At 45.7% G+C, this 18,571-nt stretch overlaps 1 protein-coding gene across 4 annotated transcripts in view; it reads right to left on the reverse strand.

Annotated features, from left to right (window-relative positions):
- The window catches only part of ZNF423 (zinc finger protein 423), a 315,709-nt gene that overhangs the window by 121,426 nt on the left and 175,712 nt on the right, over positions 1–18,571 (reverse strand). For all 4 annotated transcript variants that reach the window (XM_081923987.1, XM_081923986.1, XM_081923985.1 and 1 more), the window contains exon 4: positions 7,369–10,592. In XM_081923987.1, the coding sequence (XP_081780113.1) occupies positions 7,369–10,592 (3,224 nt within the window). The remainder of the gene's footprint in view (positions 1–7,368; positions 10,593–18,571) is intronic.

Raw genomic sequence — 18,571 nt, forward strand, 5'->3', positions numbered from 1 at the left:
AGACATGGGGAGGGGGGAATCCTAGGAATAATTTATAGGGATTAAAAGTTTAAAAGGTTCTGAAGGGAGGAATTCCATTAAATAAACAAAGCCTGTTGCTCCCCCCCTTTTTTTTAAATAGATGGCTAAATCATGGCTGAATCAAATGGCTGGCATGCCTGCTGCTTACAAACAATGCAAAGGAAAATACCAGATGTAAACTGCAGCAATTCACATATGGATGACAAATGCAGCAGAGCTGCAGGACGCTCGCAGAAGGGTACAAAATTCACCTGCTTTGACCCTGTTCTCCAGTCCCAGACATATCTTGGGTATGGACAGCAGAAGACACACAGCAGAAGGCACACTGAGCCAACCCCAAGGGGAGATAGTGCCGCTACCCTTCTGTTGCATAACATTTGTCTCCTACTCAAAACAAACTCCTATTCCATGACAAAATTTGTTGTGTTCACTTCGGCCTTCCCCAAATCCAGATATTTTGGACTCCCAACTCCCACCAGCCACAGCCAGCATGGTCAATAGGAAAGGACTATAGAAGCTGGTGCCCAAAACATCCGGAGGGCACCAGGTTGCAAAGGGGTTTGTATCCCATTGAAATTAATAGACTAAGTTAACCATATCCATTAACTTCAATGGCCCATGTTGCAGATCAAGGCTGAATGAGAAAACAGCAACTTGGGCTACCCAGTGAATTTAAAAACTGGAGTTGCATTTGAAGAATGGGGGGCTTTCTAGCTCAAGAAATGCAACCTTTTTTAACAAAAAAAAAACCCTTTTCTATTTAAACAAGACTTGACTGTTGTTTTTCATTAAAGAAGTATCTTTCCTCATCTGTTCACCCATAATTATTTCTCAATAGACTCTCCCAGTAACCCATTTTACTTCAGTGTTTACTAGGGCCTGGGGTGGGGGGACGTTCTCTAAGCCTCGTCTACAGGATTACAGAAGTGCACTTATTAGCAGAGCATTCCTGGCATCTAGAGGATCTTCTATATTCCGAACGTACCTTTCCCTCTTGAGCTAGAGATATCAATACATCCTAGTGCTTACTGAAACATGTACTTCTATTGTTTTCAATGTAAACTCAATGTAGCTTCTCTCTGACTATATATTTTTCTAATCCTCTGCTGTTAGGCTCTGGGTAAAAGAGGGAGGGGAAGCAGGGGGAGAGAAGAAGAAAAATCAATAACGGTCCAGAAAGAAAAAAAGAGGAACTGGTCAAGAATTATAGAGCAGTAATGTCGTTTGGACAGCTGCAGGCTGCTCAGTTTGTATTACACACATAAGGCAAGCAGCATAAAAACTGCATTTTACCTGTTGTACTACAAATCAACAAGAGATTACAAAACAGAGAACAGCATGTTGTTCAATTTAGTTTGCCTGGCTATATTTGAGACATCTTTTTTTTTTTTAACAAGCTTCTGAAAGCTATGGCTCTTTGGAAAGGATATGAGCATTCAGGGGCCTTTTCTGTAATCACGAAAGCTTCTAAATCTATGGGGTTAGTTGTGATCAATGAGCTTCAGAAATGCAGTGTGTGTGTGTGTGTGCGTGCATGTGTGAGGAAGAGGGAAAGCATCAAAATGAAAGAGATAAATAATCTATTGAAATTATCCTAAAAGGAAAAATGTGTTCCTGCCTTAATTGCACACCCCACATCTTTTCATCTGGCATTCATTTGCCTTCATCATGTTAAGGTTAAGTGTTACCAACAGTGCAATCCTTTCGCACGCTTACTCAAACATAAGGCCGACTATACTCAATGGAACTTACTCACTGCTAAGTGCTTACAGGATTGTCACCTAAGTCCCACTGAAACCAAAGGAGCAAGATGGGAGGCTGAAGCGAAAACCTCTCCAGAAGATTTCTATTCTGTTCTATTCTATTCATTCATCAAAATGTGTATACTGCTTACTAGGTCCAAGACCGCTAAGCAGTTTACAGTAAAAAGGAGTGCCTTGCCTTTAAAGAGAAGGTAGCCAGAGGTTTGTCTTCTTCCCCCAACAAACAAAAGCCTTTCTGCCACCTGTCCAGCCACCACCTGGTACCTGGGACTGGATACCCCTGGGAGCAAGATTACAACATTGCTAAAGCAGCAACAATGCTTTCTTCTTTCTGCTACTGGTTAAAAAGGGGGAGAGGACTCAGTCATTTCATCTTTAAAAGGCAAAATGCTCCAATGAAAATTCTTATATTCTGCCCACCCTTATAAAATCCACCTACTTTCATGAAAATAAAAATGATCCTATGAAAGTAAAGTCTGATTACTTTCACTGGAACTCATGCTGAGTTGGGAAGTTTCTTCAACAGGACCTCCAGGCAACAGGAACTAGGTGAACTCAGCCTATATTGCCTGTTACTTGTGAATAGGGACATCCTGCTTGGACAGGGCATGCACTTCCTGACAGTTATAGAAAAGGACTTCTTCCGAAAACACAGCAAGCTGACTTATACCCAAGTCACATCAGTGGACTAAACATGAGAAAAGCTTTCTGACAGTAAGAGCTGTTCAGCAGTGGAGCAGATTCCCAAGAGGTGGTGGACTTTGCTTCTTTGAAGATTGGATAGCTGAAGAATCATGGCAAGAAAAATTGATGGACTATGCAGAACTGGCAAAACTGACATATAAGCTACAGGACAAGGATAACTGTGACTTTAAAGATGAATGGGAACCCTTTACGAAGTATTTGAAGACGCAACAAAGTGAACTAGACTCCTTGGCTGGCTTTGAATAAACATTCACAAACTTTTTATTGATAATAATTGGCTAAATAGTTTGAGGATCTATACAACTTTGTAACATGCAGAAAACAGCATTCTCAGAGAAATCAAAGACTGGAACTGAGGGAAGCCGGGGGGTGGGGGTGGGTGGGTTTTATGTGGGAGGGTGGGGGGAGGAAGGAACAATGGGGGGGAATAAAGATGATATGTTTCTGGATAATATGTTCTGCTTTAATTTTGAATATTTTTTTTAAAAAAAGAAGATTGGATAGCCATCAGCCATGGATGCTTTAGTTGAGACGCCTTTATTGCATGGGGTTGGACTAAATGTCCCTCTTGGCCCCTTCCAACTCTACAATTCTATGATTCTTTGCAAGGGGTGTTTTAAATGTATGGTATGCACATAGGAATGATGATAAATTTAGATCAGGGGGGCATGACCAGGACTGTGAATAGAGTGGGGGCAATATGCCCCCCGGCATTTAAAACTGAAGCATTCTGAAAAGAAGGGGCATCGCAAAAAGGCTGGGGGCAGAGGCCCCTCACTGAAATTCAAATGTTCTTGCTAAGGGAGGACTCTACACACGGGCCATGGCTCCTCCACAGAGAGATGGGTCTTGCTTATGTCCTGTCATATGTCAAAGTTGACAGTGCCTGTGGATATAGGGCAGAACCCAGACCTAGAGCAATTTTAGGTCCAATTTTAGTCCACAGAGAACACCAAGGGGGCCGATAAATAGGGCAAGGGGCATTGTGGGTTTGCATCCATCAGCCTGTTCGCGGGATAGTTATTGTTTAACAGGAAGGTAGAATGGTGGATCTGAGGCATTAGCATATATGCCAATCGCAGGCTCCTGTGTAAAGTGTAATTTGGTGCAGGCCTGAATTCTGATTTTTCATTATCTTCTACAAAAGAAATCTGCCCTCTTGGGGCAAGATTCAAAGCATTTACTTTGTTGAAGAACTTAAATTCTCTCCTGAGGGAAGAGGAGGTATAGAAGCTTTGTTGAAGAGACAGAGTTAAAAGTAGGAGTAAGGAGGACGGCAACCATTTCCATTCACGATAATGGTGAAGGGGGGGGAGTGAGTACAGTGAGAGGCTGGAGCATTTTAGCCTCTGTGTGCACAGCCATACGAAATCAGAATTAGCCTGGCATAAAAGAATAGGGCTGTTCTTCAAGAGGAGCGTGAAACACAATGAAGAAGCAAGGAGGAGAAAGGCGGCGATGGGGCTAATAAGTAGTTTTGGATGATGAACTCTCAAGAGGCATCACGCTGAAGGGAGAGGTGTTTCCATTTCGTATTTTATTCTCTGCAGAATTAGATGTATAACACAGCTGGAGGCAGGTCTAGTCACCGATTCGCTTGACCCCAAGGGAGCAAGTATGTAGTTGCAGTGCTAAAGCAGCAAGTGAAACAAAGAAAAGAATCTTTCGCTCGGATTGTTTCAAGCTCCGAGAAATCCTTTGAACCCAACACATTGTCGCAGATCAGCAAGATCTACAAGACAGACTTTTAACAGCTCTATCCCAGCCACCTACAAGATGATGCTTCGTTGGGGCAGAGTGGGGCAGGGCGGGTAGACTTCTGGCTCACGTGGAGTGGGGGAGGAGGACCTTCGAATAGCGCCAAGCGAGTCGGGGGCTTTATGCGATGAATCAAAGGTAATTAAAAACGTTTCGGGAGGGGGGGCACAAAGGATGTTATACGTGCAGCTGCTTTGCCCGTTAACTGAGAAAAAAGGGCCGAGCCTCGCTAGTCCATCCGATTTTATTCGGGACACCCAGAAACGAGCAGCCTTCCGAGCCACAAATAGTAGTTTGAAGAAATTATTTCCAAAGGCCACAAACTGCAGACATGAAAAGCTCTCTCAGAAGGTTGCCGATGTGCCGAAATAGCCAAGAATCCTATTAGTACAGATGCCAGTGGCAGACTTATCTGCAGAAACTTATGTAAGGAAGCAGCTGCTGGTTTGATCATGAGGTAGTCTGGGAATAGCTGCTACTTAATCAATGTTTTGTGTAAAGGCAACCCGGGGAAAAAAAACACTTTTTAATACATGCAACATATTGAAGAAAGTTCTTCAAAGATAAAGTGCCTACCTAACTGAACTAAGGACTTTGGGTGTGTTTTTCCCCCTCTTCCGCTACCCAAAGCAATATAGGAGCTTTTGTTGAGGGAGGGGGGCAGGGTTCTTATCTTGGTTTGTAATTAAGCTGGAGACAGGCAGGATAGAGGGTTCCAAAGCACCAGCCCTGTGTTCTCTCTTCTTCTCCCCCCTGGAAACATCTCCTACTGCAAAACATGGCAGCAGCACACAGCATGGCTGAGCATCATGCCAGAAGGGCCCATCAGTGCTTGAGGCGAGACCCCCTTGGCTCAGATTCGTCCAGCAGGTAAAACATGGAGCCACCTTTCTGATCTTCCCACAATGACCCAAACTGGCACTTGGGCAGGCTATATTGTTAGAGCGTTAAAATGGGTAGGTTTTCTGCTAACCACTGTAGTAGAACTGCCTGTGCCATCAGCTGCACCACCACCAGGTCTTCTGGTGTTCCAAGGTTTGCCAAGGTACAGGGTGCACTGAGTAGACCTTTGCTGGGAGGGGGGTAGAGGAGAGGCACACACCTGAAACGGTTTTGCATGGCATATCCCCTCCTAGTGGTGCAGCAGTAAAACTGCTAGCTCATTTGCAAAGCTAAGCAGGGTGCAGCATGGTTTCAAACTGAATGGGGCACCACATGTTGAGATTCCTGCATTGCAGAGGGTTGGACTCAGGGTTCCTTCTATGATTCGATGATCATCATGGTGCACATTCCCTCACCTCTACTGAATTCCACTAGCTTCTGTTTTGCGGCTGCTGAAATCACTAGAGAAATAGAGATGTGTGGTCGATGCTTTCGCCATCCCCCATCAATCCTCCATAATAGCCTACTTCCAGCCTAAGGTCAGGAATGTTTCAGTCTCCCTTTATAGGGCATGGTTGAACAGATGGGAGAAAAAGCATAGAAAGCGAACTTCATATGGAGTCAAATTACTGGTCCATCTAACACATTGCTATCTACATTGACTGGGATCTTAGAACCATCTTTTCCAGCCCTACTTGGGGATGGCAAGGACTGAAACTGAGACCTTCTGCATGCAAAGCATGTGTTCTACCACTGAGCTACAGTACCTTCTTCTGGCATTGAGCTGCCACATTCCTCTGTGGAAGGCCCATGCTCAACAGTGTCCTACAAAATCCCCTGTCCAATGCCTGAAGAAAGATTAACAAGTTTTTCTTGTTGAGTCATTTCAAATGTTAGAAAAAAGTGGTATGGGGATTAATTTCTGCATGGGGGGCAGGGAGAGGGAAAGATGCACAGCATATATTTTCCACTGCTGGCATATATAGCCATGCAAGTTGCCATGTCTATGAGCTGGCCTATGAACGTACCAATGGAGGAAAGCATATTAGTCATAGATTCCCAATCCTATAAGGGGTAGTTTGTGGCCCCTTCCAAAAATGCTGTCCACATCAGACACAACAACTGGGTGGTGTGTTCACTGCCTGCTGGCTGTGCAAAGCCTACTAGCATGCTCTGCAGTACTCTAGGAAGCCACCTTGTGTGCCATGATCATGCCTAGTGAGCAAAAGGCCTAGAATATGTATTATATATGTGCGAATGACTGTCCAAAGATCACCTGGTGAGCTTCATATCTGAATGGAGACTTGAACCCTGGTCTCCCGAGTCTTAGTCTAGCCATGCTCTAGCCATTGCACCACACAGGTTCTCTGTCGTCTGAAGTGGCCTCTGAGAGTGGTGTCACTTCACAAGGCTCTGAATCAGACATGTGCATGGAGGTCTTTTAGGAATCTATTTCTAGCTGCTATGATCCACGCTGGAGTTTGAGCAGAGATGACCAGGTGCATTCCACACTCCGCCAAAACTTTGCTTTGTGGGGTCGCTCACCTGTGAGGCGCACTTTCCCACTCTTCAGTGTTGGAACGCAGACAGAATGGCTTGTATGAAGCAGTATCCAAGTAGTGCCCAATCAATTTTTATATGAGAGTTTAAGTGAAATGACGAATTTGGAACTTGAATTTATTTATTTATTCTTTTATCTACCTTTCTAACCTGCTCAGGGCAGTTGGAACTCCATCTAAAATTGCTTTACAAAGGAAGGATGCTTACCATGAGTCTTTTATGGATATAATGCCACTGCTAACCTAACTATGACCACAACTGTGCTTGCCACTCTGTGAATGAGCCAGTAGCTAAATGAGGTAGCTTTGACAGCAGAACCCTATAACTCTGAAGCAAACAACAACAACAACCAAGAATACCATTTTTCTCTAAAAACAATAATGTAATGTTATCTTTTTATAGTTGGGGAGAAATCACCTGTACTTTGTAGTTAATTATTGTAGAGCAAATGTTTGCTGAGTTCCAACACTCACATGGAACTCCTGTATAAGCAGAGGTTCCCTTATTCCCTCCTGAGCAAGGGAGAGCCAGACACACACAGAGGAAGTTTTCCATACTAAAGAGAATGGAAGCTTCAAGTGCACATTGGAGCCCTATGTGCAATGTGAGTTTCTGAAGTTAGTATCTATTCTTCTTACTATTATTCATTATAGTAAAGCTAACCTGTGGCAGTACTTACTCTGGGAACAGGGGATGTCTGGGTACCCTTCTTCTGGCCACTGGTCTCAGGCGTCAGGTCTCGGTGGTCCAACTGAAGGTGGCTTTCTAAGTCTTCGGCACTTTCAAATTTGACACTACACTCCGGGCACCTCAGGCTACCACAAGGTCTTTCGCTAACTTCTGGTGGGGTCATGCCCATGGACTGTCCATTGGTGCTCCTGGTCATGCATCCAGCACACAGGCCATACGGCAGACCGTTAACATCCAGCTTCACCAAGTCTTGCTTGTTCCTGAAGTCCTTCAAGCACAGAGCACACTTGTAGAATTTCTGCAAGGCCTGGCCGTTGGGAGAAGACGCCGCAGAGTTCCCTGCCAATTTTTGCATATGGAATGTTCCGTGGATTTTCAGCTCGAGAGTTGAGGTGACCGTCTGCATGCAGACAACACAGCGGAATCCGGTGAGGGAGTTTCTGAGGTCGGGGTGCATCTGGCAGTGCTCAATGAACTCTTCTTCGCTCTGCAGGGGCATTTTGCAGATCCGGCACGTCCCTGTATCCAAGCTCTTGCTGTGAGTTACTTTGTGCTCCGTCAGGGTCAGGAGGGACGGGAAGCGTTCCCCACAAATGGGGCACATGTAATGCTTTGCTGGGCCTCGGTGGGTCTGCATGTGCTCCCGGAGGCCGTTCTCCGAGAAAAAGGTCCTTGAGCAGATGTTGCACTTGTGGCTCCCTTTGATGAACTCTGCTTTCTTCCTGGAACAGTCGTCCTCCCCTGGCCTGATGTTATGGTCCCTCAGACGGTGGTTCTGCAAAAGCACCTCCATCGTATAAGCCGCCCCACAGATATCGCAGCCGTACATGGGCTCCGAAGCATCCACGTCATCCTCGCTAGCTTCGTGGCTGTTTGAAGTGTCTGGATTTTTCATCAACATGTTCGGGATATCGGCAGATTCTGCCTTCTTGCTAGCCGGCACTGTGCCATTGGCTGTTCCGTTCTCAGCACTGGCATCAAAGACACAGTGCTTCTCCCGCAAATGTTTTTCAAGCAAGATGATGGCGTGGAAGGCTTTGCTGCAGAACTTGCAGTTGTACTTTTTGCTGTGGGTCGTGATGTGGCACTGCAGCTCCACTTCGGTGCTAAACGTCTCTCCACAGAAGATGCACTTGTGAGACTTTGCAGGGTTGCCCAGGTGACTGTGCTTCACGTGGATCTGGAGGTCCACCTCCTTCCGAAAATCCCAGTTGCAGGCTGTACACCGATACATCTTTTTCTCATTGCTGTGCTTCACTGCCAGGTGCACTTGGATAGATACCTTGGAGTCAAAAACCTCTTGGCAAAGGGTGCAGTGATACAACACAAAAGTATGCATGTCCAGCAAATGTTTCTGCAGATCGTCCACCGATGAAAACTGCTTGTCGCAGCTCTCGCAGACATAATGAGTTGAGGTTGTCATATAGTGGACAGTGAGGTGCTGCAGGAGAGATTCCTGGGAATCAAAGTCTTCTTTGCACTGAGGGCACGACTGCTTCCTTAGCAACAACTCCAAATGCAACTTCAAATGAGTCTGGAAGCTTTCAAAGCTGGAGAACTTCAGTTCGCACTGGTTACACGGGTACTCACCGTTCGAAACTGAATTGACGCTGGCAGAAAGCCGCTGCCTTTTGGGGGAAGACACTTCAACATCAGAAGAAACTGGACTCTGCTCACCTTTGGACTTTTTGTTGTGTGCCAGTGGAATGTTCTTATGGTTTTCTTTGATGTGTTTCGTTAGCTTGAGAATAGAGCCAAAAATGGGCGAGTTTGTGCAATAAGGGCAGGAATATACCTCCATAAAAGACTGTGATGGCTGAACAACAGGGGAATCCAATTTGGAGTTTCCTATGTTGCAGTGAGTTTGCTGGATGTGCTCAGTCAGAGAGGCTTCGGTCAGAAAGCCCATGGAGCACTGGTTGCAAAAGAAGGCGTTGTTGCCGTCTTGAGTTGTGGCTCCCGGCCCGCAGTGAGCGATACGGATGTGTTCCTGCAGGCTGTTGATGTCCGCAAACATCTCTGGACAATAGTTGCAGTGGAAGGCCGAAATGTTGCTGAACTGCATCATGGGATATGCGTGGTTTTTATGCACCTTCCTCACGTGTTCGTTCAGGTTATACAACGTGGGCATGGATTCAAGGCAAATCTGGCACGTGTGGCTTTGCTGAGGTTTGTCCACATGGATGGTTTTCAGGTGGATCTCCAAGACGGCGAGGCTATTGAAATCGCGCTTGGTGCAGTACGGGCAGCTGTAGGAGACTTTCGACCAGGACTGTCCCTCTTCTCTCTCCAGGGACCTCATCTTCTTTTGCCCTCTCAAGGGTTTCAGAGTCGAGTCGGGAGTGGAGCCCCGCTCCACCGAAGCACTGGAATCCGGCGTGGCGCTGCTCATGGAGGCCACGCTGCCCAAGACAGGGTCGGGGCTGATGCTGTGGTTGCTGGAATCAGGCTGCCGGTGGCTATCCAAGTGGCAATAGACCTCCTCCACCGAAGAGAACTGCTCTGGGCACATGGGGCACTTGTGTTTCTTGTTGGCGTGGGCTTGGTGGATGTGGGATAGCAGGGAGTTCTCGTCGGCAAACACCTCAGGGCAATGGATGCACTGCAGGTCGGCCTTCTCGGAGAGCTGAGGGTGGCGCGTCATGACGTGCTTCTCCAGCTCCTCGGTCTGGCTGAAGGTCTCCTCGCAGTAGTCGCACATGAAGTCGTCCTTCTTGCCGTCCTTCTCGCTCTTGGCCAGGTGCTCCTTGTTCTTCTTGTGGGCCTGCATGTGGCTCTGCAGGGAGCTGGTGGAGGAGAAGCCCCGCTTGCAGACCGTGCACTTGAAGGGCTTGCTGGAGCTGTGCGTCTTCAAGTGGATCTTGAGGTGGTCGCTGCGAGAGAAGGCTGCTTCACACTCGTGGCAGTGGTACTTCTTGTCCCCCGTGTGCAGCTTGATGTGCCGGTCCCTGCTCCTCTTGTGCTTGAAAAGCCGGCTGCAGTAGGTGCATTTGAAAGGTAGCTTGTCGCTGTGGATCTGCTCGTGCCTTTTAAGGTAGCTCAGGCGAATGAAGGACTTATCACAAAACTGACAGGGATACGGCAGGCCAGTCCCCCCTTCCTCCTCCCCGATGCCGAGATCACACCCATCTCCTATCATCTGAGTGGGTGATGCAACGTCTTTGCTGGAGGGAGATGAAGCCACCCAGGAGAGTTGTGGGTCGTCATCGCCATCTGTAATGGGAAAGCAGAAAGGAGATTAAAAACAATTCCCAGTGCATCTGTGAAAATAGGGACAAAGCCGTTCAACAACACTATGGCCCTTCTGCTACTACAGCGTTTAAAAGAGAGAGGAAGAAAGCAGAAGAGGGAAAGATTCAATTGCAGAACAAAAACAAAACTGAAAGAACCAGCGCACGCCACAAATGCCTCCTGAATCTTAACAGGATGTTGGAGCAAAAGAGAAAATGCAGATTAAGTCTGCTGCACAAATCTATTCTTTTTAAAGTAAAATAAACAAATATGCCAAATACAGAGCATCCGTTATTAATGTTAAGCAATTTCTCCTTCCTCCACCCCCCCTCGCAAGTCCCCCAAGCAGGTTTAACACCTGTCTACTGTATTGCCAAGCAATAAACAGCGAGTCAAGAAAACAAAGCGCAACATGCCTCAGAGCGATACAAACATTTCTAAGAGCTGCTGTGTTAAGTGCTTGTACGTGAGCATTTTTCAACACATACTTGTCGGAACGGTTTTCAAATAATACGGCCTGGAAAAAAAATCTGTTCCAGCCCTGCCTCAAAATGGGAAAGGCTACACAGGAGCAGTTACAACCAGAGAATCTCCCTCTCTCAAACACACACAGAGAGAGAGAGAATCATTCAATAGTATTGTGACATAAACAAGATGGATTTCCCCAAAGCCCACTTGCACCTGAAACAAAACTGAAATCAATGGTCAGAGGCTGGAAAAGGTAAGGTGTCAGGTGGCTTTTAAACCACCAATTAAAAACAAAATGCACCCCCCCTCGTTGGGCTAGTCATGCAGGGTGGGCAGCATTCTGCACTGTGCACCCAACTCTAAAGGTGCTTCCATGCAGTCAGAGTCAGCCTGGCTCCGGCGCCAATTTCATGCCATGTGTGTGCCTGCCAACTCTGCAGCAAGACGGAAGATACTTCGTTGGCAGCAGGGAAGGGAAAGCGGTTCCACATCGTAGCTCAGAGCCTCTGGGCCTGGCAGTGCCACGGCTTTGGAGGGGGGCACCTCCACCATATTGTGGGGGGGAGGGGGGTTGAGCTATTGGTTTTGCCAATTTCAGATTTGCAAAGATCTTTTTTCCCTTGCACACGCACACAGTTCAACTCAAAGCGCCAGGAATAAAGGATTGAATTTCTTACACAGCTGCTTTTCCCTACAAATTCATTGCAGCCGTTTTGATCCCTCTTCGTTTTCACGTCTTCCACAAATGCAAACACGAACGGTAACAGCTGCTGGTCGTTCCCCACCTCTCTGTCAGCTTCTACTGACAGGCCCCCCAATATAGTGCTAACACTCAGCCACTTGTAGTTGGCCCCAGTGCTACTGAACTTTTCCAGCCACTTGGTATATTTTGCTTGATTCTTAGTCCATGACTTTTTGGAGACCTGAACAGAAGTCTGCTCTGTCAGTAGCTCCCTTACCTCTACAAGTAGGTTGCCCCTCCTCTACCATGCAAAGAGTGCACCAAAGTCCTCTGCAAATAGGTCCGAGGAAGAGTCTGGAAGGACCTAGTGCCACAGAACCGCTGAAGCTAAGCAGGTTTTGACCTGGTCAGCCCTGGGATGGGAGGCCACTAAGGGCATCCCTTTCAGAGTGGGTCATAAAATGCAACATTTTAAATGATGATGATGATTATTTTTTTTAAAAAAAGGTTGTGCCCTCATACATGGCTACTTGGGCCTCACCAAAAATCCCAGTACAATAAAAAGGTTTGCGTATGCTAATAATGTGTGTGCACAGGTGCAAATTTAGAAATCATCTTTGTAGTTTTAAAATAACTACAGTAAAGCTCCCCTTAGCAAGGAAGACTGAAACCAGGTGACTTGTCTGGCTACTTAGTCTGTTATCCAGGTGTTGTGGATGGGCAACTTCAGGGTCCCCCATGCTTCTCTCTCATAAATGTTATTAGCCAGTTAAATAAATGAATGAATGAATGAATGAATGAATGAATGCACCTGCAGAGGGCTGGGAAAGGAGGGATAGAGCAGTGTTTCCCAACCTTGTGCCTCCAGCTGTTTTTGAACTACAATTCCCATCATCCCTGACCACTGGTCTTGCTAGTTAGGGATGATGGGAGTTGTAGGCCAAAAACATCTGGAGGCCCAAGGTTGGGAAACACTGGGATAGAGGGTTCCCTCCTTCCTCTGCAGCCTGTAGAGTACCTACCGTGAGCACCCACATGTGATTTGATGCCCATACACAAAATCCCTTATCACCAAAGTCTACCAGGCTACTGTTGAAATGCAAGGCTGGTAACATATATTTCATAGGAATATATCTCAGGCAGCTTGTATGCTTAATTATCTGAGGACCCTTTCTGTTCTGTGCAACCCCCTCAGATATTTACCAAAATATGTTTACTCTGGATTTCTTATTAATCTAATCACATCCGGTATGACAGGGAGGCCCGTCAACTACTACCCTTGTCTGGGATCTTTGGTCTTTGCTGAAGATTAAGGCCTAGCCCTATTACCTAAACCTTGGGCTTCCACTTAAAATTAATCTAATCTTTTTCCAACTTTATTGCAAAAAAATATATTGTTTTATTTTAGTCCGCCTTACCTCCTTTTCACTTGATTCCTTTTTACCGCCAGTACCTATTGTAAACTGCTTTTGGCATAGCTCCATCAAAAAGCTGTATAACATGGGGTTTTTTTTTTTTTTTATGAAGCAAATTAAGAATAAGGTGCGTTCTCTTGCGCACACGCCATAGAAAGATCTGGTAAGTGTTCAATAGATTTTTTTTAAAAAAAAATTACTTTTGAAATCCATTGCCTACCTCCACCCTCACCCTCAGCCTACGATCATACCTTGTGCAGATGAGAAATTAAACCTAACTCTGCAGATTGTAAATCAACGGCACTCCCCATAATGAGCAAGCTTTAAGCCTTGCCCTGGACAGCCTCTGTCTCGCTCTCACGCCAGCTACAATCACAGGGGGCCTTTCTCACCAAGCAAGAAAGGGGGAGGCTGCCTCTCCCCCCCCCCCAAGGACTTGAATTAATGGGCTCTTCTGACTGGAAGGATTCAGCTGGCTGCTTGCTCCCTGGATTACATTCAGCAGGGAAGGACCAGCAAACCGCTGCACACACTAATTCCCAGCTCATGCCAGCTGGGCTCCTCAAGGGGGATGCAGGCAAACGGGGGGAGGGGGACCAGGGAGGCACAAGGGGGCTTTTAAACTAGGGCAACAAATGGCGAATTGGCACTCAATGTGTTTCCGTATTTTTTAAATATTACACCACCGTAATATTATTACAACAACAGGAGTCCATCGAGCCATCACTTAAAAATACAAGAACGGCAATAACTTAGGGCTGTACATTTGCAAAACACTTTAAAATGCCTTGCTCTTAAAACACAGCGATTGCTTTAAAGCAGCCATGAGTCTGCCAGAGCAATTTTATGCACGTTTACTCAGAAATAAGTCCTATGGGGTTCACTCCCAGGAAAGTGTGCCAAGGACTGTGACCTGCAAGGAGCTGGCCACTGAGGAAACGAACTCTTGGGAAAGTTGGGGTTCAGTCACCATGGCTCAGAGCCAACACAGGTGGCTAGCAAAGCAACAGAATCTTCTGACATGGTTGTTGTCTTTTAGGAATTACTCAGGAATAGATTGGCCTCCAATCTAGTCTTTAAATGAATAAGAGCCCAGTGTAAAAATTTGGTGGCAAGATCCCCTTGCATTCCATCTGCACCATGTTTCCAGTCAAGGCCAGCTGTTTGCAGTGCTTTCAGACTTGGGCCCACCTTTAACACCAACCTTCAACTTCAGAACCCACTATTACCGTATTTTCCACTCTATAAGATGCACCAGACCACAAGACGCACCTAGTTTCTGGAGGAAGAAAACAAGCAAAAAAATATTCTGAATCCCAGAGGCTAGAACAGCAAGAAGGATCTCTGCGCAGCGATCCCTCTTGCTGTTCTGGCTTCTGAGATAGCTGCACAGCCTGCATTCGCTCCATAAGACGCACACACATTTCCCCTTACTTTTTAGGAGGGAAAAGGTGAGTCTTATAGAGTGAAAAATACGGTAATTTCCTTCTCCTCCTGCTGTATCCTTAAAGAACATCTTAAACAAGGAAAGTAACAAAAATGGCAGTGTACAATCTGCTTTATGTCACTTAGGAGTCTCCAACCAACCAGTTGAATACCAGTGATCTAGAACAGCCTGTTGTCTTCCAGAATTTAACAGCCACTATCCCTGACTACTGGCCATGTTCTATCGGGAATTTTTTAATGTTTGATTATGTTTTTATATGGGTGTTGTATTACTATTCATTATTAATTAATATTCATAATGGAAGGTGCTGATAGGAGTACCTATAACAGGTACAGTGGTACCTCTGGATGAAAACAGAATCCGTTCTGGAGCCCCGTTCACATCCAGAAGCGAACACAACCCACGCCTGCAGGTCATGATGCACTGCTTCCGCACATGCGTGTGACATCATTTTGGCTGTCTGCGCATGCGTGAGCAGCGAAACCCGGAAGTAACGCGCTCCGTTACTTCCGGGTCGCCGCAGGGCGCAACCCGAAAATACTTATCCCGAAGCTACCTCAATCCAAGGTATGACTGTATTTCTATGCCCTCCTTCAAATAAAATAGCCAGGGAGGTTTACATTTTAAAAAATACAAGATACACTGAAGAGTACAAAATATTGAACAAAGCAGTAAACACAAAAAGCAAAAGACATTTTGAAAACAGCGTTCAAACTATTAATAAGCTTAGAGAAATAAAGAGGTCTTTGCCTAACACCCAAACACCACAAAGCACCAGGTGAGCCTGTCTAGGAGGAGAATTAGTGTACCGTGATCAAGGCGCCCCTGTTCCTGGTAGCCACCCACCATACCTAAAAAGGTGTAAATACCTGACAGGTAAACACACATGGAAACAAGCAGCCCTTGGTCCTCAGCCATGGAAGGCTTTAAAATAGGGGTAGGGTACCATTTTTCTGCCAATAGAAAAACTCCCTTTGGAGTCGCACACTAGGGTGGGTGAGTAGGGCCAGATTTCCAATGGAAAGGTCCAGACAAATGTGAGTTGGCCCACAATCCAGAAGACCACATGCAACCCTTTAGTCAAAGATTCTCAGCCATGGCTTTAAAAGGTCATCAACAGCACTTTGAATTAGGAGTCAGATATGTACTTAAGAGTGTTGTAGCCGCCTAGTATATTGGAATGAGGGACATGAGAAAAGCCTTGCTGGATCAGCACAAAAGCCCATCTTGTTCTTCACCAACCTGTTCTCACAGTGCCAACCAGATGCCTATAGGAAGTGCAACAATGCCTCTGTCCACTTATGAATCCTGGTAACTGGTACCGAGGTAGAACATAGCCAGTGATAACCTTATCCTCCATTAATTTGTCTGATCCTCTGATCCTCTTTTAAAGTCGCCCAAGTTTGTTGGTGGCCATCATAACGTATTGTGGGAGTGAGTTCCACAGTTTAACACTGCACTGTGTGAAGAAGTACTTCCTTTTGTCTGTCCTGAGTCTTCCAACATTCAGATTCATTGGGTGGCTCCCAATTCTGGTATAGGGAGAAAAAAATATCTCTATCCACTTTCCCCCACACCATACACCAGTAAGAGTGATACTGTTAAATTCGGATGAGGTTTCTTTTCCAATGGAATAATGATTCCACATTAATGCAATCAAAGGAATGAAGCAGAATAAGGGGGGTGGGGGTGGGAATCGCTTCTCCAAAAGGAGATTAAAGTCATTAAAAGTGGCTAATCCTGCAGAGTGGGACTATTTGAAAACAGAGGAACCATGTGATTGGTGGAAGGCCTTTGTCATCAACCACAGGCTAGCATCAGCAAGTATGAAAAAGGGGAAGGAAATTCAATAAAGGTTTAATTAGGAGGGTGGGTGAAGAACACTAAGCAGGTTTGTGAATGCAAACCTTCTTGAGGATAGATGTGCAGGTCACGAAGCTTCTATGAAGGAGCTCGATAATCAATCACGAAACAGAGCAGTCATTTAGCAACTTAATGCTCAGTGCATTTTACATGCCGACGTGCATTCATCTTCATCACTGAGGAACTAATTCCAGAAGGGATGAATCCCATAAATGCATTTCTTTATCTAATAAGAGCAATTTGGCCCAAATTGTCATATAAGTTACACATGTGCAACATTTATCTTTCAGATTAACGTTGACTCTGAACAAAAACCTACGCAGGAACCAATGAGGACCATGCACCGAATATGACATGATCTGCTTTCCTAACATAATAAAGACAGACATGAACAGTTGCTAAGACTCTTTGGTTGTTTGAGTCAGTTGGATGTTCTGTTTTCGCTACCCAAATATTGGGTCAAATGGGAAAATCAAATTGCTGTCTTTGCCACAGTTACAGATAGGTAGCCGTGTTGGTCTGCCATAGTCAAAACAAAAAAAATTCCTTCCAGTAGCACCTTAAAGACCAACTGAGTCAGTTCTTGGTATGAGCTTTCGTGTGCATGCACACGAAAGTTCATACCAAGAACTGATTCAGTTGGTCTTTAAGGTGCTACTGGAAGGAATTTTTTTTGTTTTGTCTTTGCCACAGTTCAGCTTTGCTTGCTTTATGATGGAGCTGTTCATTTATGTTATTTAAGGGCTTGTTTTGTAATTTTTGCATATTGTAATTTTTGATTTCCTTTTATATGTTTTTATTTCATTGTTCCCTACTCTCAACTGAAATATTCAATGGAGAGTGAGGGTTAGAAATACTTAGTTAATTAATGCACTTACCACCACCACCCAGGAGAGTGGGCAGCAGTGTAATTTTCCAAAGCAATGCAGGCTTCGGCCAGATTTAGAGAATTGTAGCCCTTACCTCACTTAGGACCTTTGTGCAACCAGCATTTTCAGTGGATCGAATTCTTTCTTGGATTATCAAGCTACTTGGCTGAAGACTGTGCAAACTTTACCAGATTCTCTACCTAGAGCTGTAGTGCCAACAGGGAAAGGGAGTTCCTCTTCAGCGATGTTTAGTTATCCCTTGACAGTACAGTGGTGCTCCGCAAGACGAACGCCTCGCAAGACAGAAAACCCGCTAGACAAAAGGGTTTCCCGTTTTGGAGGCGCTTCGCAAAACGAATTTCCCTATGGGGTTGCTTCACAAGACGAAAAAATCTTGCGAGTCCCCGCGGGTTTTTTTCACTTTTTTCCCCCTTTTCCTAAGCCGCTAAGCCACTTAACAGCTGATCCGCTGATAAGCTGCTTAACAGCTGATCACTAGAAGCCACTAGACCACTGTAGCGCTAATCCGCTAAGCTGTCAATGGGCTTGCTTCGCAAGACGAAAAAGCCGCTAGACGAAAAGAATCGCGGAACGGATTCTTTTCGTCTTGCGAGGCACCACTGTAAAGGTATTTTAATGGCTCTAATGGTTTTACGGGTTTTAAGGGACACGGGTGGCGCTGTGGGTTAAACCACAGAGCCTAGGACTTGCCGATCAGAAGGTCGGCAGTTTGAATCCCCGTGACGGGGTGAGCTCCCGTTGCTTGGTCCCTGCTCATGCCAACCTAGCAGTTCGAAAGCACGTCAAAGTGCAAGTAGATAAATAGGTACCACTCCGGCAGGAAGGTAAATGGTGTTTCCGTGCACTGCTCTGGTTCACCAGAAGCGGCTTAGTCGTGCTGGCTATATGACCTGGAAGCTGTATGCCAGCTCCCTCGGCCAATAAAGTGAGATGAGCGCTGCAACCCCAGAGTCGGTCACGACTGGACCTAATGGTTAGGGGTCCCTTTACCCTTTACCTTTAATGGTTTTGCCGATGACCAGGCAGAAGAACGTCTATAACACTGGACAAGAGTTTGAATGTTTCAAGTCACCAATATCCCACAGCTGACTGAATTCAAATATGCAGATACGCAAGCTGAATGGAAATGTAACATATGTGATATTATTTGCAGGACTGGGGAGGAACAAGGAAAGGCAATGTTACCAGTGGTTCAA

This window comes from Podarcis melisellensis (assembly GCF_964234715.1).
Source record: "Podarcis melisellensis genome assembly, chromosome: 8".
In the NCBI taxonomy this organism is placed as follows: domain Eukaryota; kingdom Metazoa; phylum Chordata; class Lepidosauria; order Squamata; family Lacertidae; genus Podarcis; species Podarcis melisellensis.